At 42.7% G+C, this 26,297-nt stretch overlaps 1 protein-coding gene and 1 long non-coding RNA gene across 22 annotated transcripts in view; one reads left to right on the top strand and one right to left on the bottom strand.

The window, feature by feature from the left end:
- Positions 1-2,620, top strand: part of LOC120386740 — a 118,557-nt gene extending 115,937 nt beyond the window's left edge. For 4 of the 5 annotated variants that reach the window (XR_005589897.1, XR_005589899.1, XR_005589895.1 and 1 more), the window contains 2 exons: positions 1,413-1,538; positions 2,293-2,620. This is a non-coding gene — a long non-coding RNA (uncharacterized LOC120386740). Of the gene's footprint in view, positions 1-404; positions 624-1,412; positions 1,539-2,292 lie in introns of all 5 variants that reach the window. The other variant, XR_005589896.1, reaches the window with a different exon arrangement.
- The window catches only part of RALGPS1 (Ral GEF with PH domain and SH3 binding motif 1), a 343,816-nt gene that overhangs the window by 95,657 nt on the left and 221,862 nt on the right, over positions 1-26,297 (bottom strand). For all 17 annotated transcript variants that reach the window (XR_005589888.1, XR_005589890.1, XR_005589889.1 and 14 more), the window contains one exon: positions 7,701-7,838. Coding sequence is in view for 12 of the 17 variants with exons in the window: in XM_039506419.1 (XP_039362353.1) it covers positions 7,701-7,838 (138 nt within the window). In the remaining 5 variants the exon portion in view is untranslated. The remainder of the gene's footprint in view (positions 1-7,700; positions 7,839-26,297) is intronic.

Raw genomic sequence — 26,297 nt, 5'->3', positions numbered from 1 at the left:
TGGTGTTCTGAATACCTGGGAGGCAGACCAGTGAAATTTGGATTTGATGAGCTATGCACCAGTTCCCTAGTTTAATGGTTTCAGTGTACAGAGAGGGGAATCTTGCTCCTCCCTGCTTGTTGGTACAGAACATGCTGGATGTATTGTTCGTCATGACCTTGATTGATTTGCCTCTGAAGAGCGGTAGGAAATGAAGGCAGCCCTGAGTTCCAGTACACTGATGTGGAGATTGGTTTCCTGAGTTGTTCATCTGCCCTGAGTTGTGAAGGCATTGAGGTGAGCTCCCCATCCCCAACACTGATCCATCTGTTAAAGTTATTGATGGGGCTGGACAACAGAAAGGAATTGCCTGCACTGATGTTGAGTTGATTTTTCCACCAATCTAAAGAATTTCTCACTTGCAGAGGAACTATCATCTGCCCGTTCAAGGTGTGTCTGGCTGGAGAATAGGTCATTCTGAGACAACCCTGGAAGTAGCAGAGACATAGCTTTGCATGATTGGTTAAAAAGGTGCAAGATGCCGTGTTATCCCAGGAGTGAAGAAAATTCCTTATTGTGGTCTGAGGTTTTCCCTGAATTACCTATACCAGACTTGACAAAGTTACAAATCTGTCTAAGGGAAGGTAAGCCCTGGCTGTCAACAACTCTAAAGGCACCCTATAGCAGGGTGGTCACCCACTCATGCCCTGAAGGGCTTAAAACAGCCCTGGGAGAGGGCTGCAGTGGGGGGAAAAGCTAGGCTGATTTGGGGAAGCAGCCACAGGTGGGGCCACAACCCAATCAGACCACAGTTGGCCCTATAAGAGGGCTGAGGGCCAGAGACTGAGATTCTCTCTCTAGCTTTCAGAGAGAGAAGGACCTGGCTGCCTGGGAAGCTGAGAAGGGTATCTAGGGTGGAGCAGGGCTGGGGAAGGGCAGAGGGAGCTGGGGAGCTCCAGCCTAGCAAAGCCCCAGGCTGCAGGCCAAGCTAAGGGCCCACAAAAGGGCACTAGGGCTGCAGAGGGGCAGCCCAGAAATAGGCAGAGGCGACTGGTCCAAACCCCACTTGCCGACAATGAGTGGCATACAGACTGCAGTCTGCCCCAGGGAGCGGGGGCTAGATTGTGACTGGCAGTAGCCACTGAGGCAAGATGGAGATAGGGGGTTGCAGGTTCCCCTGGGAGGGGAGACCCAGAGAGAGGGGGTACTGCGGAGGGCAGAACCCCTGGGCAAAGGGCACTAGGTTCTGGGAGGTACATGGGGGCCAATGGCAGGTGAAACATCAGCCAGCAGAGGGCACCCCAGAGCTGAAAAAGTGCTAATTCCCTGGACAACCAGCAGGAGGTGCCGCGCTGGTGAGTCATTGCCCCACCACATATGCCTATAAACTCTATCTTCTGTACAAGGGTTAACAAAGATTTTTTTTCGTTCAGCTGAAGACCCAACTCCTGGAACAGAGCAAGGGCTGTCTGGGTGGAAGATAGCATTGCTTTGTAGGAACAACCCTCGAGTAGCCAGTTGTTGAGGTACGGGAAGACTAGGACCACTTCTTGTCACAGGTAAGCAGCCACTACTGTCTGGATCTTCGAGAGTACCCTTGGGACAGAAGGACTAAAGGGAAGAACTTGGTATTTCCTGTGCAATGGGTATATCGTCATATGGAAATAGGTATCCTGTAGGTCAAGGGCTGAAAACGAATCCACTTCCTCCAGTGAAGGAATTATAGCTGCCAGAGTCACCTTCCTGAACTTTTGAGACTTTATGAACTTGTTTAGAATTCTTAGATCCAAATTAGTATTCATCCTCTGTTGTTCTTTTGCACAAGGGAATACTTTAAGTAAAACCCTTTGCCTTTGTGAGGCAGCAAGACAAGCTCTATTGCTCCTAATCAAAGGAGACAGTTCACTTCCTGTCTCAATAAAAGCTTGTGAAGGCATCCCTTAAGAAGAGTGGGGCGGGGGGGAGGTTGGAAGGGAGGGAGGGATCTAAAATGAATGGCATAGCCTGATGTTATAACCTCTCTGACCCACTCTAGTGATCTGCTTCCAAACATACTAGAAACAGGAAAGACCATCTCCAAAGTCAGGGAGATGGGCAAACGTAGGCAGCCGTGAAACTAGAGGTGTGGGAGGATTTGAATGCTTGACTGACTCTCAAAATCATTGCTTTGAAAATACTGGGTGGTCATGGAAGGCAGTTGAGCGGCCCTCTTTCTCTGGAATTTATGTCTTTCCATGGGAGGTTTGGTAGATCTATAGAATCCAGAGAATCTTTGGACAGTCTGTGACATACTAAATCCTCTCTTATTTGTAGGTGTATGAATGCCCAGGAATCCTAAAGTAGACCTATAGTCCTTCAGTGTGCGCAAGGACTCATCCGTGTTTGCAAGGTCTCCAAGGAAAGTTTACTGCCATTGAAAGTAAAGTCCTCAACAGTGTTCCTAACTTCTCTTGGAAAATCTGAGTTAGCCATGATGCCCTGTGTATAAATACTGCCATGGAGATGGACCTGGTAGCAATGTCAGCAGCATTCAAGGATGCTTGAAGAGCGGTTTTGGCCAATAACTGGCCCTCTGAAATGATGGATTGGATTCCTCCCTATGTTCCTGTGGCAGATGTTCAATAAAGGCTGTAATGTATTATAGTTTGTAAAATTATATTTGCCGATGATCGTCTGATAGTTTGTGATCCTGAATTGTAGGGCAGCCGATTAATAGGATTTCCATCAAAAAAAGTCCAGTCTCTTTTGGTCTTTGTCATATTTAGAGAAGTGCTGCTTATCTCACTCATTTATCATGTCCACCACCAGGGAGCTAGGTGGAAGAACAAACCCTCAGAATCTTTTGGTGGTGGGAACAGAATACTTTTTATCTGCCCCTTTTCACTTTTGCGGAACAGTAGCAGGTATTTGCCATATAGTCCTAGCTGGATCCTGTAGTCCCTCATTAATGAGTACCACCACCTTGGAGAGTGTTGCTGACAGCAGGATATCCAACAGTTTTTGCTTCGTGTCCTTTATCTCTGACTGGAATTTGAAGAGTATCAGCTGCTCTCTCTTTATGAGATCTTGAAATTTCCAAAAATCGTTGGCCATGGAAGGTGGCAGAGGCATAAAAGACGGTTACTCACCTTTGTAACTGTTGTTCTTCGAGATGTGTTGCTCATATCCATTCCAATTAGGTGTGCGCGCACCACGTGCACGTTCGTCGGAAGATTTTTACCCTAGCAACACTCGGTGGGTCGGCTGGGTGCCCCCTGGAGTGGCGCTGCTATGGCACTGGATATATACCCCTGCCGACCCATCCGCCCCTCAGTTCCTTCTTGCCGGCTACTCCGACAGTGGGGAAGGAGGGCGGGTTTGGAATGGATATGAGCAACACATCTCGAAGAATAACAGTTACAAAGGTGAGTAACCGTCTTTTCTTCTTCGAGTGCTTGCTCATATCGATTCCAATTAGGTGATTCCCAAGCCTTACGTAGGCGGTGGAGTCGGAGTGAGATGTTGCAGAATGCAAAACTGCTGAGCCAAAGGCTGCATCATCTCTGGACTGTTGGACCAGTGCATAATGTGAGGCAAAGGTGTGGACCGAGGACCAGGTAGCTGCATGACATATCTCCTGGAAGGGTATGTGAGCAAGGAAGGCAGCAGCAGAAGCCTGAGCCCTGGTGGAATGTGCAGTGAGGTGGCGCGACGGAACATGGGCCAAGTCACAGGAGGTGCGGATGCATGACGTCACCCAAGATGAAATCCTCTGGGAGGAGACAGGTAGGCCCTTCGTTCGGTCTACCAGTACGACGAAGAGTTGGGGCATTACGAAAGGGCTTTGACCGCTCGATATAAAATGCGAGTGCCCTACGGACGTCTAGGGAGGGCAATTGTTGCTCCCTTCGCGATGAATGTGGCTTCGGAAAGAAGACCGGAAGGAAGATATTCTGGTTGATATGAAAGGCCAACACCACCTTAGAGAGGAAGGCCGGATGTGGTCACAACTGCACCTTGTCCTTGTGAAACACAGTATACGGTGGGTCCACCGTGAGAGCCTGAAGCTCGGAGACTCGTCTGGCCGATGCAATGGCTACAAGGAAAGCTGTCTTACAGGACAGGTATAGCAGCGAGCAGATTGCCAGTGGCTCGAATGGGGCAGTCATAAGTCTGGTTAGAACCAGGTTGAGGACCCAGGTTTGGGCGGGGCGGCGACTTGGGGATATAAGCGCTCCAAGCCCTTGAGGAACCTAGAAGCCATAGGGTGCGAGAATATGGAGCAGTCACTCTCCCCTGGGTGGAAGGTAGAGATGGCTGCCAAGTGTACCCTCAATGATGACACCGCCAGGCCCTGCTGTTTGAGGGACCAGAGGCAGTCCAAGATGGAATGGATCGGGACCTCGGTGGGAGTAACATTATGCGTGTCGCACCAGCAGGAGAAACGCGTCCACTTGGCCAGATATGTTAACTGAGTGGAAGGTTTCCTACCACCCAGGAGAACCTGTAGTACCAAGGCAGAGCAACGTAACTTGGTTCGGTTTAGCCACGCAGCAGCCATGCTGTGAGGTGCAGGGATTGCAGGTCTGGGTGGTGAAGTCTGCTGTGATCCTGCGTTATGAGGTCTGGGCAAAGAGGCAGGGGAATCGGGTTGGCTATCGACAGGTCTAGCAACATGGTGTGCCAGTGCTGTCTGGGTCACGCTGGAGCGATCATGATCAGGTGCGCTCTGTCCCTGCGGAGTTTTAGCAGGACCCTGTGAACCAGCGGGAACGGTGGAAAAGCGTACAGCAGATGGCTCGTCCACGGCATCAGAAAAGCATCCAATATCGAGCCCGGGGAGAGGCCTTGGGATGAGCAGAACGTCTGGCACTTTCTGTTCTTGCGAGAAGCGAAGAGGTCTAAGCGGGGAAAGCCCCACTTCCGGAAAACGGAATGGATAACATCTGGACGAATCGACCACTCGTGAGACAGGAAGGATCTGCTGAGGCAATTCTCCAGAGTGTTCTGGACCCCTGGGAGAAAGGACGCTACCAGGTCTATCGATTGGGCTACGCAGAAGTCCCAGAGCTGGATAGCTTCCTGCAAAAAGGGGAGGACCGTGCTCCTCCCTGCTTGTTTATGTAATACATGGCCGTTGTGTTGTCTGTGAACACTGAGACACAACGGCCTTGTAGGTGCTGCTGAAACGCCTGGGACGCAAGGTGGACTGCTCTCAGCTCTCGGACATTGATGTGCAAGGCCAGCTCTTGAGCTGAGCAAAGGCCCTGAGTGCGAAACTGACCAAGGTGAGCACCCCAGCCGAGAGAAGAGGCATCCGTCGTGAGGGACACCGAGGGGTGAGGTGGATGGAACAGCATCTGTGCACACACCAGGGAAGGCGTCGACCATCAGTCGAGGGAGCTTAGGATACTCGGTGGGATTGAGACGATCATGTGTATGCTGTCTCTGCCTGGGTGGTACACCGAGGTGAGCCACGATTGGAGCGGACGGAGGCAAAGCCTGGCATGTTTGGTTACAAATGTGCAGGCAGCCATGTGACCCAGGAGACCTAGGCAAGTGCGAGCCAAAGTTGTAGGGAAGGTCCGTAGACCTTGTATAATCGTTACCATCGCCTGAAACCGGTGCCGCGAGTAGGACCGGTACCAAAATGGAGAACGGTGCCGGGACTGCGAGCGGCGTCGGGACCCGGATTGACGACGGACCGAGAACATCTGCGGGACTGTGATCGTGAACGGTGCCGCTCTGCGGTGCCGACGGAGGGTGGTCTGATCAAGGCAGGCTTGCCGATCGACTACATAACCCGCACCGGCGGTGCTAGGGGTTGAAGCAGCGCAGACGCTGTCATTGCAATCACTCCCTCGCCGTGGAAAGTGTCTCCGGCATGGAGGGAATAGTGAGCTTAACCACGGCTCGTACCGGGGAGCTTTCAGGCACCGGACTCGACGGCTCTTGCGTGGCCGGAGTCAACAGTGCCGATATTGTCGGTGCCACGGCAGGTATCGGTGCCGGGTGGTCCAACTTAGTATAGCGCTCGGGCTGCGGAGCAGGCGGCTCGGACGCAGCAGGAGTCTTGTGCCTCTTCATCCTCGGGGAGAGGGCTCCGTGCCGAGCGGACGGCGGTGCCGGCGACGGCGGTGCCGAGAGGTCTTGGCGGTACCGGCGCGATCCTGTGCCGAGGGAGCGCTTCTTGAAGACTGTCCAGCGCTCGGTGCCGAGGGTGGAAGAGTAAGAGCTGCCTCCTTCAGAAGTTGCTTGAGATGAAAGCCCTGCTCCTTTTTTGTTCTCGGCTTAAAGGCCTTACAAATGCGGCACTTATCTGTTAGGTGAGATTCCCCGCGGCACTTAAGACAGGAGTCATGGGGATCTCTTGTTGGCATCGGCTTGCAGCAGGCCGAGCACGGTTTGAAACCCGGTGAACCGGGCATAGACCCCGGCACCGGGCGCGGGGAAGGGGATAATCCCCGAACCCCTCTGAACTATAGACACTAACACTATGCTACAAACGAATAAAGTTAACTACAATTATATAAATCTGAACTACATACACAAGAATTAACGAGAGAACTACGAGTAGCTAGGGAAGTGGAGGTCAGCTAAGCTGCGCTGCACTGTTCCAACGACCGACATGGGTGGTAAGAAGGAACTGAGGGGCGGATGGGTTGGCAAGGGTATATATCTGGTGCCATATTGGCGCCACTCCAGGGGGCGCCCAGCCAACCCACCGAGTGTTGCTAGGGTAAAAATCTTCCGACGAACGTGCACGTGGCGTGCACACACCTAATTCGAATCGATATGAGCAAGCACTCGAAGAAGAACCCCTTATTTGGAGACGAGGATGTAATAGATATTTGGGGGTGGCTTCTTTATCCAACCTGACCTCCTGCTCTGTAAATTTCTCCGGTGGGGGGGGCTGTTTGAAGAGGAGAGGAGTATTTGACTTTAGCCTCCTTACGAGATGGTACCAGAGGTCTGACAAATTGCTGCCAATAAGCAGCCAAGGGCCCAGTATGGCCGTTGGCGGTGGCATAGAGGAGTGGGGGGTGGAATGCAGGGTTGGTTTCCCCCACCCTTGTTGACAAACACAATCTGCCCTGTGACTGTCAAAGAATGGGTTCCTGAAACGATATGTCAGAGAACCCTGAACAAAAATAGAACAGACTGACTGGAAGTCTTCTTCATCCTCCTCAATATTATTCAACAGAGGAGCACTCCCAGAAAAGAGTGGAGAGTCCTGCGGTACCAGAGGACAGTGGTGGTCTGGAGATCAGGGTCTTGGTATGGAGAGTTGCTTGATTCCATGAGGAGCAGGGACTCCAGTTCATCCAGGCAAGAAATGGTCCCAGTGAAACATCCTATTTTCCTCTTCCGAACAATAATAAAGCAAAAACAAAGAACAAGAATTAAAATAAAAATGAATAAAAATCAACCAGAGTATTAGTCTAGTAAAATCCAAATGCAAGAACCCTGGTTCACTAAATACTTAAGTTTTAGCCTGCATATGAAACACACTGTTCTAACAAAGCTTGCATACTAGTTCCATTAACAGAGAACACATATTATGATTCAACTGTCCAATTTGGTATTAAAACCGAAATTATACAGGAACAGAAGTAAAGCAGTGCTCTATTCACTTACATTATCCTCATGTCCCTTTTCATATGAGGCAGACATCTCCTAATGATTTATTATATTAATATGAATGAAGACTTTACAATACCAACAAGACAAAAATTACCAACCATAGCTACAGGAGACTTGCAAATCAGCTATTATTCGGAGGATATTGTTCATTTGATTGGATCTTTGTTCATTTTCCATGATGCTGCCAGATGCAGGATATGCAGAATCAATGTAGATTAAATCCAAGAGATATATTCCTGAAATTAAAGATTAATCAAATGTTTTATAAAGAAATAGTCATCTAAGTACCGACAAACAGAACACCCAGGAACCACCATCAATCCACCTGTGCCTTTCCCATTGAACAAATGGGGAGATTATTAACAGCAAATAGCTTGAGTTTTGTGTAATCAAAAATGTAAAATTTGGACATCAGGTCTGTGACAAGAACATAGAAAACTTTGGACAACGTACACTTACAAGGAAAAATTTCTCTTATACAGAACAGGCCAAACTTCAGGGTATACACTTCATTAAAATGTTGTCAGGTTTCAGAATGGTAGCCAGGTTAGTCTGTATCAGCAAAAACAACAAGGAGTCCTTCTAGCACCTTGTGGCATCTACCAATGTGATATATGCCATCATGTGCCAGCAATGCCACTCTGCCATGTACATTGGTCAAACCGAACAGTCTCTATGCAAAAGAATAAATGGACACAAATCTGACATCAGGAATCATAACATTAAAAAACCAGTAGGACAACACTTCAATCTCTCTGGTCACTCAATAACAGACCTAAAAGTGGCAATTCTTCAACAGAAAAACTTCAAAAACAGACTCCAACGGGAAGCTGCAGAACTGGAATTAATTTACAAACTGGATACCATCAGATTAGGCCTGAATAAAGACTGGGAGTGGTTGGGTCATTACAAAACCTAAACCTAATTTCCCCAACACTAATTTCTCCCTACTGTTACTCACACCTTCTCTTGTCAACTGTCTGTAATGGGCCACTCTCTTACCACTTCAATAATTATTTTTCCTCCCCTGGTATCCTGCTGTTAATTGATTTATCTCATTAGACTGACCTCACACTTGGTAAAGCACCCCCATCCTTTCATGTATTTCTACCTGTATTTTTCACTCCATGCATCTGATGAAGTGGGTTTTAGCCCATAAAAGCTTATGCCCTAATAAATTTGTTAGTCTCTAAGGTGCCACAAGGACTCCTTGTTTTTTTTTAAATGTTGTGTTCACTCTAGAAAATATTATGGAATTATCTCCATGGCAAGTTACTAAGGGCCTGATACTGCATGATCCCGAAGAATGAAAAATCCTCGACTTCAAAGAAAGTACTGTAAAAGCAGCAAAGAATCCTGTGGCACCTTATAGACTAAGGATTCTTTGCTGCTTTTACAGATCCAGACCAACACGGCTACACCAAAGAAAGTACTGTTCTTCAAATTTGCCCCATTTGATTAATTTGTACATTATCACAAGTTTTTGGTTGGGCCTAAGGGTTGGTTATCTCTAAGGGTTAGTAACACAAAGGGGAGCAATTTTAGGTTTTCAGTATGAAGTGATTTAAAGGTTCTTGTAGCTGTTACCATTTAAGAGTGACTAAATGATTAAGGGAGCAAGATTAAAAAGACTGGGACTATTCAACTTGGAAGAGAGCCGACTAAGGTCTATAAAATCATGAATGGTGTGGAGAATGTGAATAAGGAAGTGTTATTTACCCTTTCACATAACACAAGAATCAGAGGTCACCCAATGAAATTAACGGACAGCAGGTTTAAAACAAACAAAAGGATGCTCTTCTTCACACGATGCACAGCGAAACTGTGAAACTCATTGACATGGGATGTTGTGAAGAGCAAAACTAAAATTGCATTAAAAAAGAACGAGATAAGTTCATAGAGGATAGGTCCAGCAATGGATATTAGCCAGGATGGTCAGGGTTGCAACCCCATGTTCTGGATGTCCCTTAGCCTCTGACTGCTGGGACTGGATGACAGGGGATGGATCACTTGTGATTGCCCTGATCTGTTCATTCCCTTAGTGGCCAATGCCAGGTTCTTCAATCGGAAGACTGGGCTAGATTGGTCTAACCCACTATGGCCATTCTTATATTTTGATATTGTTCTTATATTCTTAAATAAGGTGGTCTAGTGTTAACTGATGAATTTCTACATTTACCAGAAAATAGCACCTGACATTGCTATGCTAAGGTCCTGGGGGTTTTCAATGATCACAGAAATTTGGTAATTTTATTACCAAAAATTATAATTATTCACACTTCTGTGATGCTTTTCATCCAGATGGGTCCCAAAGCATTTTATGGACTGGGCCAAATGCTGCTCTTTGATAGACATAGGCAGCTCAGACTGAGGCCACAGGTAGAGAGGTATATGCAGCCAGGAGCAGAATGTGGCAGTCTGATATCACTATTCTTATAGATAGATATTATAGATGTGCTTCAGACAGATGAGATGAAATCAAATTGTGATCTACGTATCTCTTACATGATAGCAGGGCCTTATGCAATACATCCATAACTATATTCAGTTTCATATGATAGCATTACAAAGCCTTGCTAAACACACTTGGCAGATAAGCCAATTCAGAATAACACACATCACTTCCAATAACATTGAAGATAAGAAGAAAATAAATTCAACAAATGTTAATTTTAATTACTGCCAATATACAGCATTTTCCTGAAAGTCATTAATAGGTCAAAGAAATCGCATATCTCTTATAACTGTAAATAGAAACACACACACCCAACTTCTCTGGGAATAATTAAAGCAGCTCCATATGCAGCACAGAATTCAGTAAGACCACAAGGCACTTGAAATGTAAATAGTACACAAATTACATATACACCTCTACCTTGATATAACGCTGTCCTCGGGAGCCAAAAAATCTTACGCGTTATAGGTGAAACCGCGTTATATCGAACTTGCTTTGATCCACCTGAGTGCGCAGCCCCGCCCCCCCGGAGCACTGCTTTACCATGTTATATCCGAATTTGTGTTATATCAGGTCGTGTTATATCAAGGTAGAGGTGTACTTTAATTACATGATGAAATACTATTTTTCCCATAAAACCTCAGCCTGAGTGAGACTTGTCACATACAGGTTGGAAGCGTAAGAGGGGAGAATTAAAGTTGCACAGACAACCGTAATAGTAGCATTTCCTAACTTTCAAGTTCATGACTATACAACCTATACAACTTTGAACACATTTTTGTATGTAATTTACACATACAACCCAGCACAATTGCTAATGGTTAGAAATGGATACAAACCAATGCCTATAAAACTACGAATAGTGAAACTTTTGACATAAAAAAGTCAATAATAATATTTGCAGATCAGAGTCTACAGGATGCTGTGCATTTAAAGGTAGAAACTAGTTTATATAATATTTGCTTAGTGCAAAACAGACTTGTAGCAAGTCATGCTGAGGCTGGTCTTTTTCATATGTGCTAGCAGAGATACTCATTATGTTTGTGATTCAACAAGCAAAACCAGTTTTATGGGAGAAAGGATAAGGCAGGTGTGGATTAATATTTTAATAATAATGTGCCTGTCATTTTATTTTATTTAATATTTGTATTATAGTAGCATCCAGAGGCAACAATCGGTATAAATACTGGGACAGGGAATGTATCTACCTGTAAGCAGCGGCACCAACTTTCTCCGGTGCTGGTGGGTGCCCCCCCGCCCCTTTCCCTGCCCCAACTCCACCCCATCCCTGCCCCCATTGCAACCCCATCCCCAAAGTCCCTGTCCTAACTCTGCCCCATCCCTGCCCCATTGGATCCCTTCCCCAAATCCCCGCCTCAGCCCCGCCTCTTCCCCCAGCATGCGGCGTTCCCCCTCCTCCCTGCCCTGCGAATCAGCTGTGTCGCGACACAAGGGCTGGGAGGGAGAAGCAGGACGTGGCAGCGCGGTCGCGGCGGAGGTGACTTGGAGCAGGGGGGAAGGACGGGGCCGGGGGAGCTGAGCACCCACCAATTTTTTTCCGTGGGTGCTCCAGGGCACAGCACCCATGGAGTCGACACCTATGCTTCTAAGGGACTGCAAGCTAAAGACAAGCAATATATGACAGGTGGAGGAAAAGATGATGTATACAACTTTTATATACATTCACTATTTTTGTCAGTGTTATATTGACATAAATACATAAGTATTGACTTTACCCAGCTCCCCTCAGACATTGTGGCTGAAGCAGGACTTGTGCAGGCATTTGAAAGGAAGGGTGGTGCCTTGCAGATCAGCTCACGGAGGGCATTCCATTTGTAGGGGGTCATCATTGAAGAAAGTGCAGAGGCATAGATGAAATTTCCATTCTCGATTCAAAGAAGGCTCATTAAATGGATGATAGCTGGTATTTATTCAGTTGTTCCATCATAGAGTGTTAGTACAGCTGACATCTTTTTCGGTATTGTAGGATTGAATCAAAGTGAATCTGACAGCAGTAGAAAAAAATCAACGAGGAGATGTTGCCAATTGTAGGGAATCCAAATGTTTTTTCACTGAATGGGAGGAGAATGTATTGGACAATTCAGAATATAAGGATTGGCCGTTCTCAGAAAGTTTTGAGAGACTTTGGTATCTAGTAAAGCTTTGGAAGAGGCTAAACTCAGTTATATGTTACCTGGAGGAGTTTAAATGGGAGGGAAAGGTAGAGGTGTGGCTTCCACCTTTGTCATATTGCTCTTCTCTGTAATAATATGAATAAAACACCTAAAACACCAAACTGTCAAGGCTATTGTGAAACCAGTTTTCTGAAGGGTGAAAAACAGGGCTAAATGCTTATATGTTTGGATGAGGGAGCGTAATCAATTAATCATGATAATTTGTGCAGCACTGATGGTAAATTTTTAAAACAGAGAGCTATGAGTGCTCAAGTCCTCTGGACAAACCTGGCAAACTTGTCATTCTCACAGAGTAAAATGATTTTCCAGCCAATTGGATGCTTTGAACCTACTGATCTCATCATAAAACCAGCAGGAGATTTTCTCTATGTGAGCCTTGAACAATCCCGATGCCAGAGGGCTCAGCTGAAAGGTCTTTGATTTCATTATAGCATTTCTGAACACAAACACTGGAAGGTCATACTGATAATGTTGAGTTGTCAGAACCCAGGTTTTCTGGTGATAGTAGAGAAACCCAAAAAAACACTCCACATTCACTTTTATTCCATCAAATATTAAGATTGTATATTTTAAAGGTTTTTTTCAGCAGACAGTATGTACTATGTGCTACTAGATCTAAACTCCTGATTCTAAAATAATTACCATGGCTGAATATTCTTCACTTCTTATGGAGCAATAAAAACCCTCAGATACTTTTTCTCAAACATAGAAAGCATACATTTAAGTTCTTCAAACCTATACAATTAACTAATATCTTGGAAGAAATACTGAAAAATATTTAGTATGAACGATAGGAGAGAATATTTAATATGTACAATTATTTCGAATTAGAGGAGTTTACCGCATGTAGCATCAAAACCAAGAAGAGGACACATGAACAAAGGCTGACTGAATATTGTAATACTCGGTACTATAACATAATATTATAATATGGTTCAAGTCACACAAGATTAATTTCTCATGCTAATTTTCACTGCAGTAAACCAGAAACATATAAAGCTTGTGATCACAATTTCATTGCTACTAATGTTTATGTTTAGGCCATGTACATTTAAGTTTTTGGTCCTGTTCTTGTTCCAGGCAGAAAACTGCACACTGTGCTGTGAAACTGAAGAATTGACTGAGAAAGAGGAGGTTGTAAAACACAATATTTGTGGAAGGGATCCTCAGCCAAATGAGCCTTTTATCTGGTTTTCATTTGAAGTAGGTCACTTTGGCAACCACCCAGTTAGATTAACAATAGCTTCCCCATTAGCTATGAGTAGGTTATGCAGCAAAGCTCCCCCACCTGCATTTGATCATGTTAGCATACTTCAGGATGAACTCATAAAGGGCATTCAGGAATCCAGAGCTGACAAAAATATACTGCCTTTGTGTTTTTCATGCTCACAGCAGGTAAAAAAGAGAGGGGACTCCTCTTAACTGCTCCATGTGGAGAAATAACTCGTTGACCTCAGATTTCTGATCAGAGTGGGGCTGGGTTAGATTAATCTCTTCCCCCCTCCCATTAAGACTGTCTTGAAGGTAGAGTAACAAAATATAAGGTGTAATTTGTATATGGGGAGTCCAAGCATTTCAGGCCTTTACAGGATTACTGACAAGTTTATTCCTTTCTCTCACCAGTTGAGTTTAGTAGCCTGTGTAATGTATTTTAATACTGTGCAACATGATAGTTACCAAAGAAACACATGTGGTTTGGATTTATGGTAAACTTAAAGTCACATTTCCAAATCAAGCCCAAAATATAACCAGGAACACTCTTTCAGCTCACTTACTAGACATTCGTGAAAACTCAGCTAATCCCACTGAGGCAATGACAAGTGGTGGCAGAAGAGGTTGTTTAGAAGCACTGAAACTACTGCTCTGCAAAGCAATATTTTTGCACATTCTTTAAGATGTCAGAGCTGAAAACAGCTGTGTACCGCTCTTTCCTCCCCATTTTCTTCTGTGTACCTGCGAGGCACTTCATTATACCCTGGCACTCCCAAGAAAAGAACAAGTCTTGTGAATTATGCTTGATTTTAAAGGTCTTTTCTTCACAGAACAAGGGCTTTTAATTTGAAGTATGAAAATGGATATATTTATGCAGCAAAGATTCCAGACATTTAAAGTTGAAGTAAACATGATTTGATGTCATTGCTATCTGATTGTCATTCAGTGGCCTATGAAATGAGTTGTAGGATCTCAGTTGAGCTCATCCTGGACAAATATCCACATCACAAAAATCAGTATCACAGGGTATGTCTACACTGCCCACATTACAGTGCTGCCGCGGCGATAAAAATCCCCCACCCCGAACGAGTGGTGGTAGCTTTATTTCCAGGAGCCGCATAAAGTGCTGTCTATACTGGCACTTTTCAGCGCTAAAACTTCTGTCGCTCAGGGGTGTGTTTTTTTCACATCCCTGAACAACAAAAGTTTTAGTGCTGAAAGTGGCAGTGTAGACATAGCCACAGTTGGCACCAAATAACATCATCAGTGGAGAGACTAAGGAATGACTTAAACAAACGCGCTCATCTCTAAAGGCAGTCCATTTCTTGTAGAGATGACAACACATTGGGAATCTATTTAATTGTGCTAGTGCTACATATGTCTGTAGCTTCACTTGTTAATGTGTATTTGGAATAGACAAATTCTATACAAACTGAGGCAAGAATCTTAAAAGAAACCAGACTGAATCAGTCAGGACTAGATATTAAAAACTCTTCAGAGTGACTCTTTTTAATCCGTGTTTTGGAATAAGGGCCCTAATTCTCATTTACACTAACTCCCCTTTCCACCATTCTGGCAGTGTAAAGGAATCTTGATATGTGTGTGTGTAAATGTAAATTAGTATACATGAGAATCAGGCCTGAGATGAGTTGGAATTGCAGTGTTTTATATAGTGCACCTTAGCCAACACAGCCGTTACAGTACCGTCAAATTTCATCCATCTTCATTCCCAATGGAAAGTAAGCAGAATGTGTCAACTATAAATACAACTTCACTGTAGCACTGGTGGTCTCTGCAGTGTTTGAATATGGGCGTCTGGAGGATGAGTCACTTTCAATTAAGCAGAAAGTAGTAACAGTGGAATGTCATGCTATACAAAATATCATATAAGATTTCTATGCAGCATTGTAGCTGTGTCGGCGGTCCCAGTGTATTAGAGAGACAAGAAGGTGAGGTAATATCTGTTATTGGACAAACTTTTCTTGGTGTGAGAGGCAAACTTTTGAGCTGACACAGAGCTCTTCTTCAGATCTGTGTAATACTGGAAGAATTAAGAATATAAGTGTTCTAACAGTTTCCAAGAGATGTCTACTAAGGAACATGCAGTCAATTCCATGTGTCAGTATATGGTATACAGTAAAGGCTGCACTTAGTCACAGCACAATGTGCCTCACTATTGAGATGAAAACTAAGGCGGCAGAATCTTGAGTATATGAAACCACTGAACAGTAGTTTGCTCAAAATGACCACCATGATGAGTGTACCCAGGTTCCTTTAATTTTAAAGTGATAAGCTTCCCAACATAAACCACAAATTCAACAAAGGGAGTATAAGGTATTGCTGAGGCTCATGCTACTGCTAAGAAAAATTCCTAGGGTTTAGTAATACTTCTGTTGATCTTTGTGCAATGGATCAAATCAGCAAGAAAGAGAAATACAGTATTCACACTTTCTTAAAGTCATTTTAAATTCATGTATTTTACTCTAAAAAGTTATCTGATCATTACAAGACAGATTTAGATTCACCATATGACAGCCTGTATAAAAGGCAGACAGGATACACTCTACATTTTAAAAACCATGACTAACAATAACTACATGGCACACACAATTCATCCCAAGATGCTTTTCTAACTTAAAATGATGTTCTATGTAGATATGCAGAGTCATTCCACCTGTCACTGGAATGCCATCACCTCTGTTTAAATGCACACAGTAACGCTATGTGACAATTCAGGATTGGCAGTGAATTTCTTATCCAATTGAAATTACCCTGTACCTGCCTGTAGATGTAACTGGCAATCCTTTATTTTAACTAGCACTTAAAGTTCATCTATTGGCCTGAGGAGTAGTCATTTTACTGTATATCCAAAATTAATTAATATATTGGAAGTATTATAACTTACAGAACCTACAGTATTCTTATTAACGATTTTTACTCAGTGCTATTATCAGACATAAAATGAAAACAGCCCCTGCCCCAGAGAGTTTGTAATCTGAAAAACTAAACAAAGAAGATAGGATATGTCAAGAATCCCAAAGGAAGGATTACCTTTGTGGAATATTCATTTATTTTTTAATTTAGTGCTGACTCAGAGGACAGTGCCCATTTGCTACATCACCAAAATGACTTCTTGAAACATCTATGTCTTCTGCATGGACTCCTCCTGAGGGTCGAAACAACAGACTGGACTTCTACATAGATTGCTTCCATCACCGTGCATGGGCTGAAATTGTGGAAAAGCAACATCACTTGCCCCATAACCTAAGCCGTGCTGAACACAATGCCATCAACAGCCTCAAGAACAACTCTGATATCATAATCAAACAGGCTGACAAAGGAGGTGCTGTCATCATCATGAATAGGTCGGAATATGAACAAGAGGCTGCTAGGCAGCTCTCTAACTCCACATTCTACAGGCCATTACCCTCTGATCCCACTGATGATTACCAAAAGAAACTACACCATCTGCTCAAAAAACTCCCTGAGAAAGCACAGGTACAGATCTGTACAGACACATGCCTAGAACCCTGACCAGGTGTATTCTATTTGCTACCCAAGATCCATAAACCTGGAAACCCTGGACGCCCCATCATCTCAAGCATTGGCACCTTAACAGCAGGATTGTCTGGCTATGTGGACTCTCTCCTCAGGCCCTATGCTACCAGCACTCCCAGCTATCTTCGAGACACCACTGACTTCCTGAGGAAACTACAATCCATCGGTGATCTTCCAGAAAACACCATTCTGGCCACTATGGATGTGGAAGCCCTCTACACCAACACTCCACAAAAAGATGGACTACAAGCCATCAGGAAAAGTATCCCCGATAATATCACGGCTAACCTGGTGGCTGAACTTTGTGACTTTGTCCTCACCCACAACTATTTCACATTTGGGGACAATATAGATCTTCACGTCAGTGGCACTGCTATGGGTACCCGCATGGCCCCTCAGTATGCCAACATCTTTATGGCTGACTTAGAACAACGCTTCCTTAGCTCTCGTTCCCTAATGCCCTTACTCTACTTGCGCTACATTGATGACATCTTCATCATCTGGACTCATGGAAAAGAAGCCCTTGAGGAATTCCACCGTAATTTTAACAATTTCCACCCCACCATCAACCTCAGCCTAGACCAATCCACACAAGCGGTCCATTTTCTAGACACTACTGTGCTAATAAGTGATGGTCACATAAATACCACCCTATACCAGAAACCCACTGACCGCTATACTTACTTACATGCCTCCAGCTTCCATCCCGGACACACCACATGTTCCATTGTCTACAGCCAAGCTCTAAGATACAACCGTATTTGCTCCAATCCCTCAGACAGAGATAAACACCTACAAGATCTCTATCAAGCATTCTTAAAACTACAATATCCACCTGCTGAAGTGAAAAAACAGATTGACAGAGCCAGAAGAGTACCCAGAAGCCACCTACTACAGGACAGGCCTAAAAAAGAAAATAACAGAACGCCACTAGCCATCACCTACAGCACCCAACTTAAACCTCTCCAGCGCATCATCAAAGATCTACAACCTATCCTTAAAGATGATCCCTCACTCTCACAGATCTTGGGAGACAGGCCAGTCCTCGCTTATAGACAGCCTCCCAACCTGAAGCAAATACTCACCAGCAACCGCACACCATACAACATAAACACTAACCCAGGAACTTATCCTTGCAACAAAGCCCGATGCCAGCTCCGTCCACATATCCATTCAAGTGACACCATCATAGGACCTAATCACATCAGACAAGCCATCAGGGGCTCGTACACCTGCACATCTACCAACGTGATATATGCCATCATGTGCCAGCAATGCCACTCTGCCATGTACATTGGTCAAACCGAACAGTCTCTATGCAAAAGAATAAATGGACACAAATCTGACATCAGGAATCATAACATTCAAAAACCAGTGGGAGAACACTTCAACCTCTCTAACCACTCAGTGACAGACTTGAAGGTGGCAATTTTGCAACAAAAAAACTTCAAAAACAGACTCCAAAGAGAAACTGCTGAACTTGAATTAATATGCAAATTAGATACAATTAACTCTGGCCTAAACAGAGACTGGGAATGGTTGGGTCATTACACTAATTGAATCTATTTCCCTATGTTAAGTTCTCCTCTCACCTTCTATGGGCCATCTTAATTATCACTTCAAAAAGTTTTTTTTCCTCCTGCTGATGATAGCTCATCTCAATTGATTAGACTTTTCCTGTTGTTATGCATACTTCCACCTTTTCATGTTCTCTGTATGTATAAATATCTCCTGTCTCTGTGTTCCATTCTATGCATCCGAAGAAGTGAGCTGTAGCTCACGAAAGCTCATGCTAAAATAAATTTGTTAGTCTTTAAGGTGCCACAAGTACTCCTGTTCTTTTTATGTCTTCCAAGTTGTCTAACCAAGTGTATTTTTAGTGTGGAAATAAAACAAGATTTCAGCCCCAGTTACTGTTACAATTGGACACTTCTCTGTCAGAGTCATGAACTAATGCTTTAGCATGGTACTAATGGGTACTATGCTACTGGAAGTATCTTCTTGGATGTCATATAAAACCTAAGTCCTTACCATTGCTAAGTGTGGTATCCTGGCTTCCCTAGTGTTGTCTCTATAGTTTATGCTGGAGAAGTTCTCTCTTTGCTACCCCACTGAAAAGCTATAGTAGTAGTTTGACCACGTTCCAGGGCAGAGTCGGCTGAATTTCACGGCTAGATGAGTGATCGCTACACCCTGAAGTGCTTTGGGATCCTCTTGCTTGAAAGGAGCTACATAATGTTTTAATATGGTATCTAACTGCTACTAATAACATTAATTGTAGAGATTTATCTCATTATTCCATTACCAGCTTCCCCTTTAAACAGCACTGTTAGAAGAGAAAGTGATTTTTAAAAGCTTGTTGAAGACCAATAAAACAAAAGATGTAGCACATGAAATCTAAATTGATTGATAGCATAAAGTCACTGGAAACATTTAATAGTCCACTGACAATGGATAAGCAGCATTAATTTCTCTAACATAATGTGTTCATTTATCTTTAGTAACACAGCTGTTCATTTTTTATGTTGTAAACAACGGAATTATTCTGTGGTTAGGCGCTTCTGTAAAATATTTGATTACAAAACTAGAATTAGATGGAAACCACACAGAGAAGCTCAGAAGTTCATAAACTTGAATTAAATGAGCCAAATACCTCCTTCATGTAACTTCATAAATGATAACTGAGTTACACCAAGAATGAATTTAGCTCACTGAGCTAAAATAATCATGGTGTAGAAGAATTATCTTCCTACACAACAAGTTCCTACTTAATGTAACTCTTTATAATTAGCCAATATGTACACATTGAAAGGTTAGATTGTTGGGGATGAGTAGAGCATTAGTATCTTTTCTACAGCTGTCCCTCATCAGATATACAAACTACCAGAAATAATACTTATAGCATGGTACTGACATTTTCTTACCAAGATAAACATGGCTACAGATCCTTTAGCAGCCAAAGAATATTTTATCCAATTGGAGTTTAGGCTTTCTGAAAATTCTTACAGCAGTTCTGTGTGCATATTCTGACCACCTTGTTGCTACTGATGTGCATTCACACACTCAAGTTACTAGTCTATCATGTTCCTTCAAGAGCAATTTAACTTTAAAACCCATACATGTTAAGCGTTCTAACATTATATTAGCTATGAGATATAATGATGAAATTATATAGTAAAAAGTTCCAATTGAGGAAGTTGTACATCAGCAGAATCCATGGAAAGAATAACACATGGTATTTCTAATGTATGAGACCGTAAGGCAACATATAAATAACAGCTTTTTACAACATGATATCTTTCGCTGCAGTCACAAATTTGCAATGATTCAGTAACAATATCAAACTCAGAACTCTAATCTACATTAAGAAAGCAAGATCTAATCTGTATAATTCCCAGTAAGTGAATGCAAAAATGGTTAGAACCTCACAAAATACACAAATAGTAATAAAAATTTCAATTAATAGATGGCAATAGCATCCCCAAAAGTCTCCAGAATAAAACCTTCCCCTCATAGAACTAAACTAATTTTTTTGTTCGGGCAAATATAAATGGTTGGGGATAGAAAACAAAGGAAAGAAAAAGGGACAGGACTTGCACTAAACATTTGAATCTAGAAGTTAGAGCGATCGGGTTAAGAAGTACTCAGTAGATGCTGAGAAGAGAAAATGCATAAGCGACGGTTGGATTTGTCTGATTTTTGAGGACACTTTTCTTAACCAACAGAAAAAAAAAAGTTTACGAAGGTAAAGCAACCATGCAGTCACCCCATGCAATATTTTAGAGAGACTCATGGGGCCTAATTCATATACACCGGTGCAAAGTAGGATTAAAACATTAAGGTTCCAATTCTCTTTTATACTAAAGGCCATTTTACACCACTCTGGCAACATAACGTGACTTTAAAGTGGATGTAAATTACATTTACTCCCACTTTAAGGCCCCTTTAGATGGCTAGAGCAATATAAAGTTGCCTTAGTGTAATGCAGAATCAGGCTGTATCATTCTGATTTGGTAGCATTTTACACACAATTTGCACTGGTATAAATGACAACACAAGGTGCAGAATCATGGAGAATCAGGGTAATGGAATCAGAAAATGGCCTGTCCTTTGCTTCACAGGAAAAGTAGCAGATTAATAAAGAGGAAATACTGTACCCACTAGGGTGACCAGACAGCAAGTGTGAAAAATCAGGGATGGGGAATTGGGGGTAATAGGAGCCCATATAAGAAAAAGACCCAAAAATCGGGACTGTCTATATAAAATCACGACATCTGGTCACCCTAGTACCCACTCACCCACCCCCAGATCGTGGGACGAATCATTCCCCTCTATTTGGCATTGGTGAGGCCTCATCTGGAGTACTGTGTCCAGTTTTGGGCCCCACACTACAAGAAGGATGTGAAAAAAATGGAGAGAGTCCAGCGGAGGACAACAAAAATGATTAGGGGGCTGGAGCACATGATTTATGAGGAGAGGTTGAGGGAACTGGGATTATTTAGTCTGCAGAAGAGAAAAATGAGAGGGGATTTGATAGCTGCTTTCAGCTACCTGAAAGGAGGATGGTGAAGCACTGGAATGGGTTACCTAGGGAGTGGTGGAATCTCCTTCCTTAGAGGTTTTTAAGGTCAGGCTTGACAAAGCCCTGGCTGGGATGGTTTAGTTGGGGATTAGGTCCTGCTTTGAGCAGGGAGTTGGACTACATGACCTCCTGAGGTCCCTTCCAATCCTGATATTAGATGATTCTATAATTCTGTATCTTCACTTAACTTGTGGCCAAATCCTATGCAGTTTTTTTAGCCATGTCAAAACTGCAGGCTTAAAAAACTGGATAAGAGCAGAAGAATTACAGTAAATACAAACATTAAATAAAAAATAAACGGCCATGGCCTTTCGTTTGTTGAAATGTTTCTTAAATACAACCTGAGTATCCAGCTATAACCTAGAAAATCCATTTGGCTTCCCACGAATTACCCTTTTTCATACAGATTATAGAGACTTGTTAACACACAGGCTTGGCTAACAACAGTACCAGCACCTTTCTAATTATCTACAGCACTGTCTTGCATTTCAACTGGCAAACTGGCATGAAATCACCTTGATAAATCTGTAAGCTAAAGTTCTGATCATGCAATGGGAACTATGCAGCAACCCTCTGAACTTTCACACAGACTCACTGAAATCAACAGGTCTCTGCCAAGGCATACGGTCTGACTACAGATTCCATGGTTGGATTGGCACCCTATACCCCACCCCAACCAACTTCAGCTTTTCAGAAAGATGTTCAATCTTTTCAACATTTACTGTTCTTGAGTGCTCAGTAGAAAAACATTGCAACTTTGTATCTACTCTTCCAGTTTTGAAATAATGTACAAATATATACAGAGTACAGTACTTATCAAGTTAACAAATGGCCCAGCATATACTGTCCACCACGCAAAAGAAAATGGTCTACAAGTATGTTACTCTGAAGCCATATTATTATTTTACGTCCAAGTCTGAGGATCCACACTCCAGTGCATGATTGGCAGACACTGCTATGTGAAGTTGTGTCAGCAAAGAGGCAAGGTCTCCATAGATATCTCACCTTATTCAATGTGCACCTCCTCTCATTTTGTTTTAAACCATGCAGCTAAGTTAGCACAGACCAGCCTTCTGCTCCCACTCAAATTAATGACAAACCTCTGATTAACTTCAATGGGAGCGGACAGAAGACTTTATGAGTGCAGTGAGAAAAAGTAATATCATTATGCATTATGCATTCTTTACTATAGTGATCACTACTGCAACCATTACAATGTGTCAAAGGCATGGACCCATTTTGATTTTGCTATAGCAGTTGAAGCATGGCTTCTGGTATGTGGAAGGTCATCTAAACAGAGGTTTTTATTTGCTGTATCTTCCTAAGCTGTTTTATGTGTTGTGTGCTAGAGTTAGTGCTCCTAGCACAGCTTTATTTTTAATTCTTCTGGGCAGGAAAATAATTTGTGCAGCATAAAAATTTGCCACATTTCCATATTTAACTTTCCATTTTCTTTTTCGAGAGCATTTATGATTAAAGACATTTTTCCATGTTTTCCTACTGTGCCATGGAAAGAGCATTCTAAGGTTTCAGAAATTAAGCTAGTTGGCTGAGGTGGCTGCACTTGTGTGGTTTTATCATATTAAACTGTCTTGATAAATTCCAGCCATTAACAGAAACTGCAGCCATCCTAGTCAAAAGTACTTTTTTTTCAACAGAGGGAGAAACCATATATTGCATAGAGCACATATAGAGTGAACCCCCCTGCCTCATAGAGATATGGGGTAGCTTTGCAGTAATCACGAAGCATTAATATATAGTTCTAGCATTCTGTTTAAGTATGTGTAGTGAAGACAATTCCTCACTTAGGATAGCTTACACAAATCTGCTGGTAGTTGACCTAAGTATAACCCACTACTTTTAATAGAAAATTGGTAATAATTCAATCTGGGAAAATGTAAATTCTTTCCTGAAGACTAAATGTCCTCATGTACTCTTTAGTATACACCAAAGTCTCACTACTGTCATTTATAGCCATGAATTACATAATAGCACAAGTAGTAATGGGAAGTGTGGTAATGGGAATTGAAGAAAAGCCATGTGGCTCACTGAAATTTGTTACGCTATAGTTTCCCAGAAGGAGACAGATTGGCAAGCTTATTCGATTTTAGAAGATGCTGGGAATTTGCAAGGGTTTTATTGTGTTCACATGTCTGGTACACATGATTCTTCATTACTGTGCATTTTTACAACTTTTTCAGTCTCATAGTGCAATTCTGAACAGCCAAGATGGTGTTTGGAAGATCACATCCAACACTTGCACTTTTCACACTCCCTCTCTGAGACAGAAGAGTACTTAATAACATCCATCCCCTCCCCCAACTCCTCCTCCCAATCCAACTAAAACTGCCTCCTCTACACCACCCGAAAGCACTGCCATATTTGGAAGAAAGAGGTTACATTATTCATAGCTTCCAGGGCCAGAAGGGATCATTGTGATAATCTAGTCTGACCTCCTGTATAACACAGGCCAGAGAACTTTCCACAAATTATTCCTACAGCAGATCAGTTAGAAAAACATCCAATCTTGATTTTAAAATGGTCAGTGATGGAAAATCCACCTCAACCCTTGGTAAACTGTTCCAATGGTTAATTATTCTCACTGTCAAAAATTTACAACTTATTTCTAGTCTGAATCTGTCTAGCTTCCCAAATGTATTTTGTAAAGGCCTTCAACTGCTTGGGGAGGAAAGGCTGATCTGGTGAAAAATCATATGCACTTGTTGAAAAAGGAAGAGACTTAGACACCGGGCCAATGAGAGGTAAGAAGGAATCCATTTCAAACGTGAAATGTTGGTAGTCCTCCAAGAAACCAAAAGACTGGGGCTATCTATCTTTCTCTTAAAAATCTGCTCAAATATGCACATTTTGCATTAAAAGATAGGAAAGACCATGTCCCCCTTACCCCCTCCCCGCTTTTTGTAATGTTTTTCTGATAGACCTGATGATACCTCCCAGTATGTACCTCCCAATAGTCCAGTTGGAAAACTGTGATGTGATCCCCTCACCAGAAGAGAAAGGATGCTACTTTTTCCAACAAGGAAGTAGTAAGGAGGAGGAGCGATGGCATAACCATCTAAAGCCCAGTCGGACCACTGGCACTATCTTTTTCATGCCTGTTCTGATAAAAGGAGTTTGGAGAAGTAGTTAAAAATGGCAGTCTGATCTGTAATGTTCTTCAGTTGGCCCAAACCAGTCACTTAAACAAAACATTTGCTTCCCTGACTATAAATGTCCTCATTCCCTCTCTCCTGAACAGGAGCTATACCACATACACATCTATATCTGTTATCTATTGATATTAAACTGTATGTGTATTTGGTGGGAGGCGATTAAAATTAATTTGGTGCTTTAACTCTTTCTGCCAACAAACTATTTGGGGGATGTTATTGCTCTCTGAAAAGTAATTCCTAGTCATCATTCTAAATTTGTTTTCATTTTCATCCACATCCTGCATTCCACATACTTGTGGAAACAGTTACTTGGGGTGAACCTGACACCATTAAAAGTTCTATATGCTATCTATAAATCTCTTAACTGCCCTGCTTTCTATAGAAAACAGAGTCAATTTCTGTAACCTGTCTCTGTGGCTCAGAGTTTTTGACATTTAATCCATGGGTCTATCTGTTCTTTATTTCTCTCAAGTACCCCAATGTCTTAAGTCACAAGCTGCAAGCCAAAGACGGAGAAATTAGTCCTCATCTTTTTGCACTGTCTGACTGGAATTTCTTTAAACTGCATTTTCCACAGTAGCTGGATGACATATCCCTCGTTATCTACATGCTTTGAAATGTGGTCATTCTAAAAGATCATAGATAACAAATCTTCTAATATTTAGGCTAGAAATACCAGTGGTAACTTAGAGGTCATTGGCAGCTGCTGGTAAATGATGACATTTTTAAGGCGCATACTATATGTTTGAAATGTGCAGAATTGTCCCTTCTGTTCTCCTCTATACATTCAGTTTGGCATATCCTGTAGAAACTTACTCTAGTGTACGACTCTGCAAGGTGTGGAGCACCTGCTGAGAAGTGCAAACTGCCTTACACAAATCTCTCAGTAGCTTCACATTCATTTACTTGTGGCCATTCTTTGATGCATCTTCTTCATAAGAAAAGGCAAGTCTTTAAAGAACATTAAAAAAATTCTTCAGATTCCTATATCCATATCCTGTGATGACCCTGTTTGGCTCCTTGTCAGTACTTGCCACTAATTTTATATATTTTGGCCTCCACAGCCCTGAAGAGATAAATGCCCGATTCTAAATAAACAAATGATGTCTTTGCTATCTACATCAGTCCTACAGAACCTTTTCTATTGATTCTAGGAGTTGCAACAAGTCTTTGTCAGTGGAAGTTTTCAGGGAAGAGAGACTATAGTTGTGTTTCCTTCGTTTCCTAAAGCCTTTCCTAGGATAAAGCAGAACTACAGGCAGAAGATAACAAACAGCAATCACACATAGTCCATATAATTTGAGTCAAGAAATCCTTAAATTCTTTTAATCCTTGAAGCAATTGGCACCTCTAGCTATCTGAGCCAACCTCCTTGGATATCGATCGAAGAGGAAGAGACGAGTTGTATGAATGCCTGCATGCCAGCCCTACTATATTTCAGCTACTAGTTTGCATAGTTACACAATCTAGCATACAAGGCTATTGCTCTGATTTTCAGCACAGTATGAAATAATAATACT

Source organism: Mauremys reevesii, linkage group 19, assembly GCF_016161935.1.
Source record: "Mauremys reevesii isolate NIE-2019 linkage group 19, ASM1616193v1, whole genome shotgun sequence".
Classification (NCBI taxonomy): Eukaryota; Metazoa; Chordata; order Testudines; family Geoemydidae; genus Mauremys; species Mauremys reevesii.
This window is presented reverse-complemented; position numbering and strand designations above follow the sequence as displayed.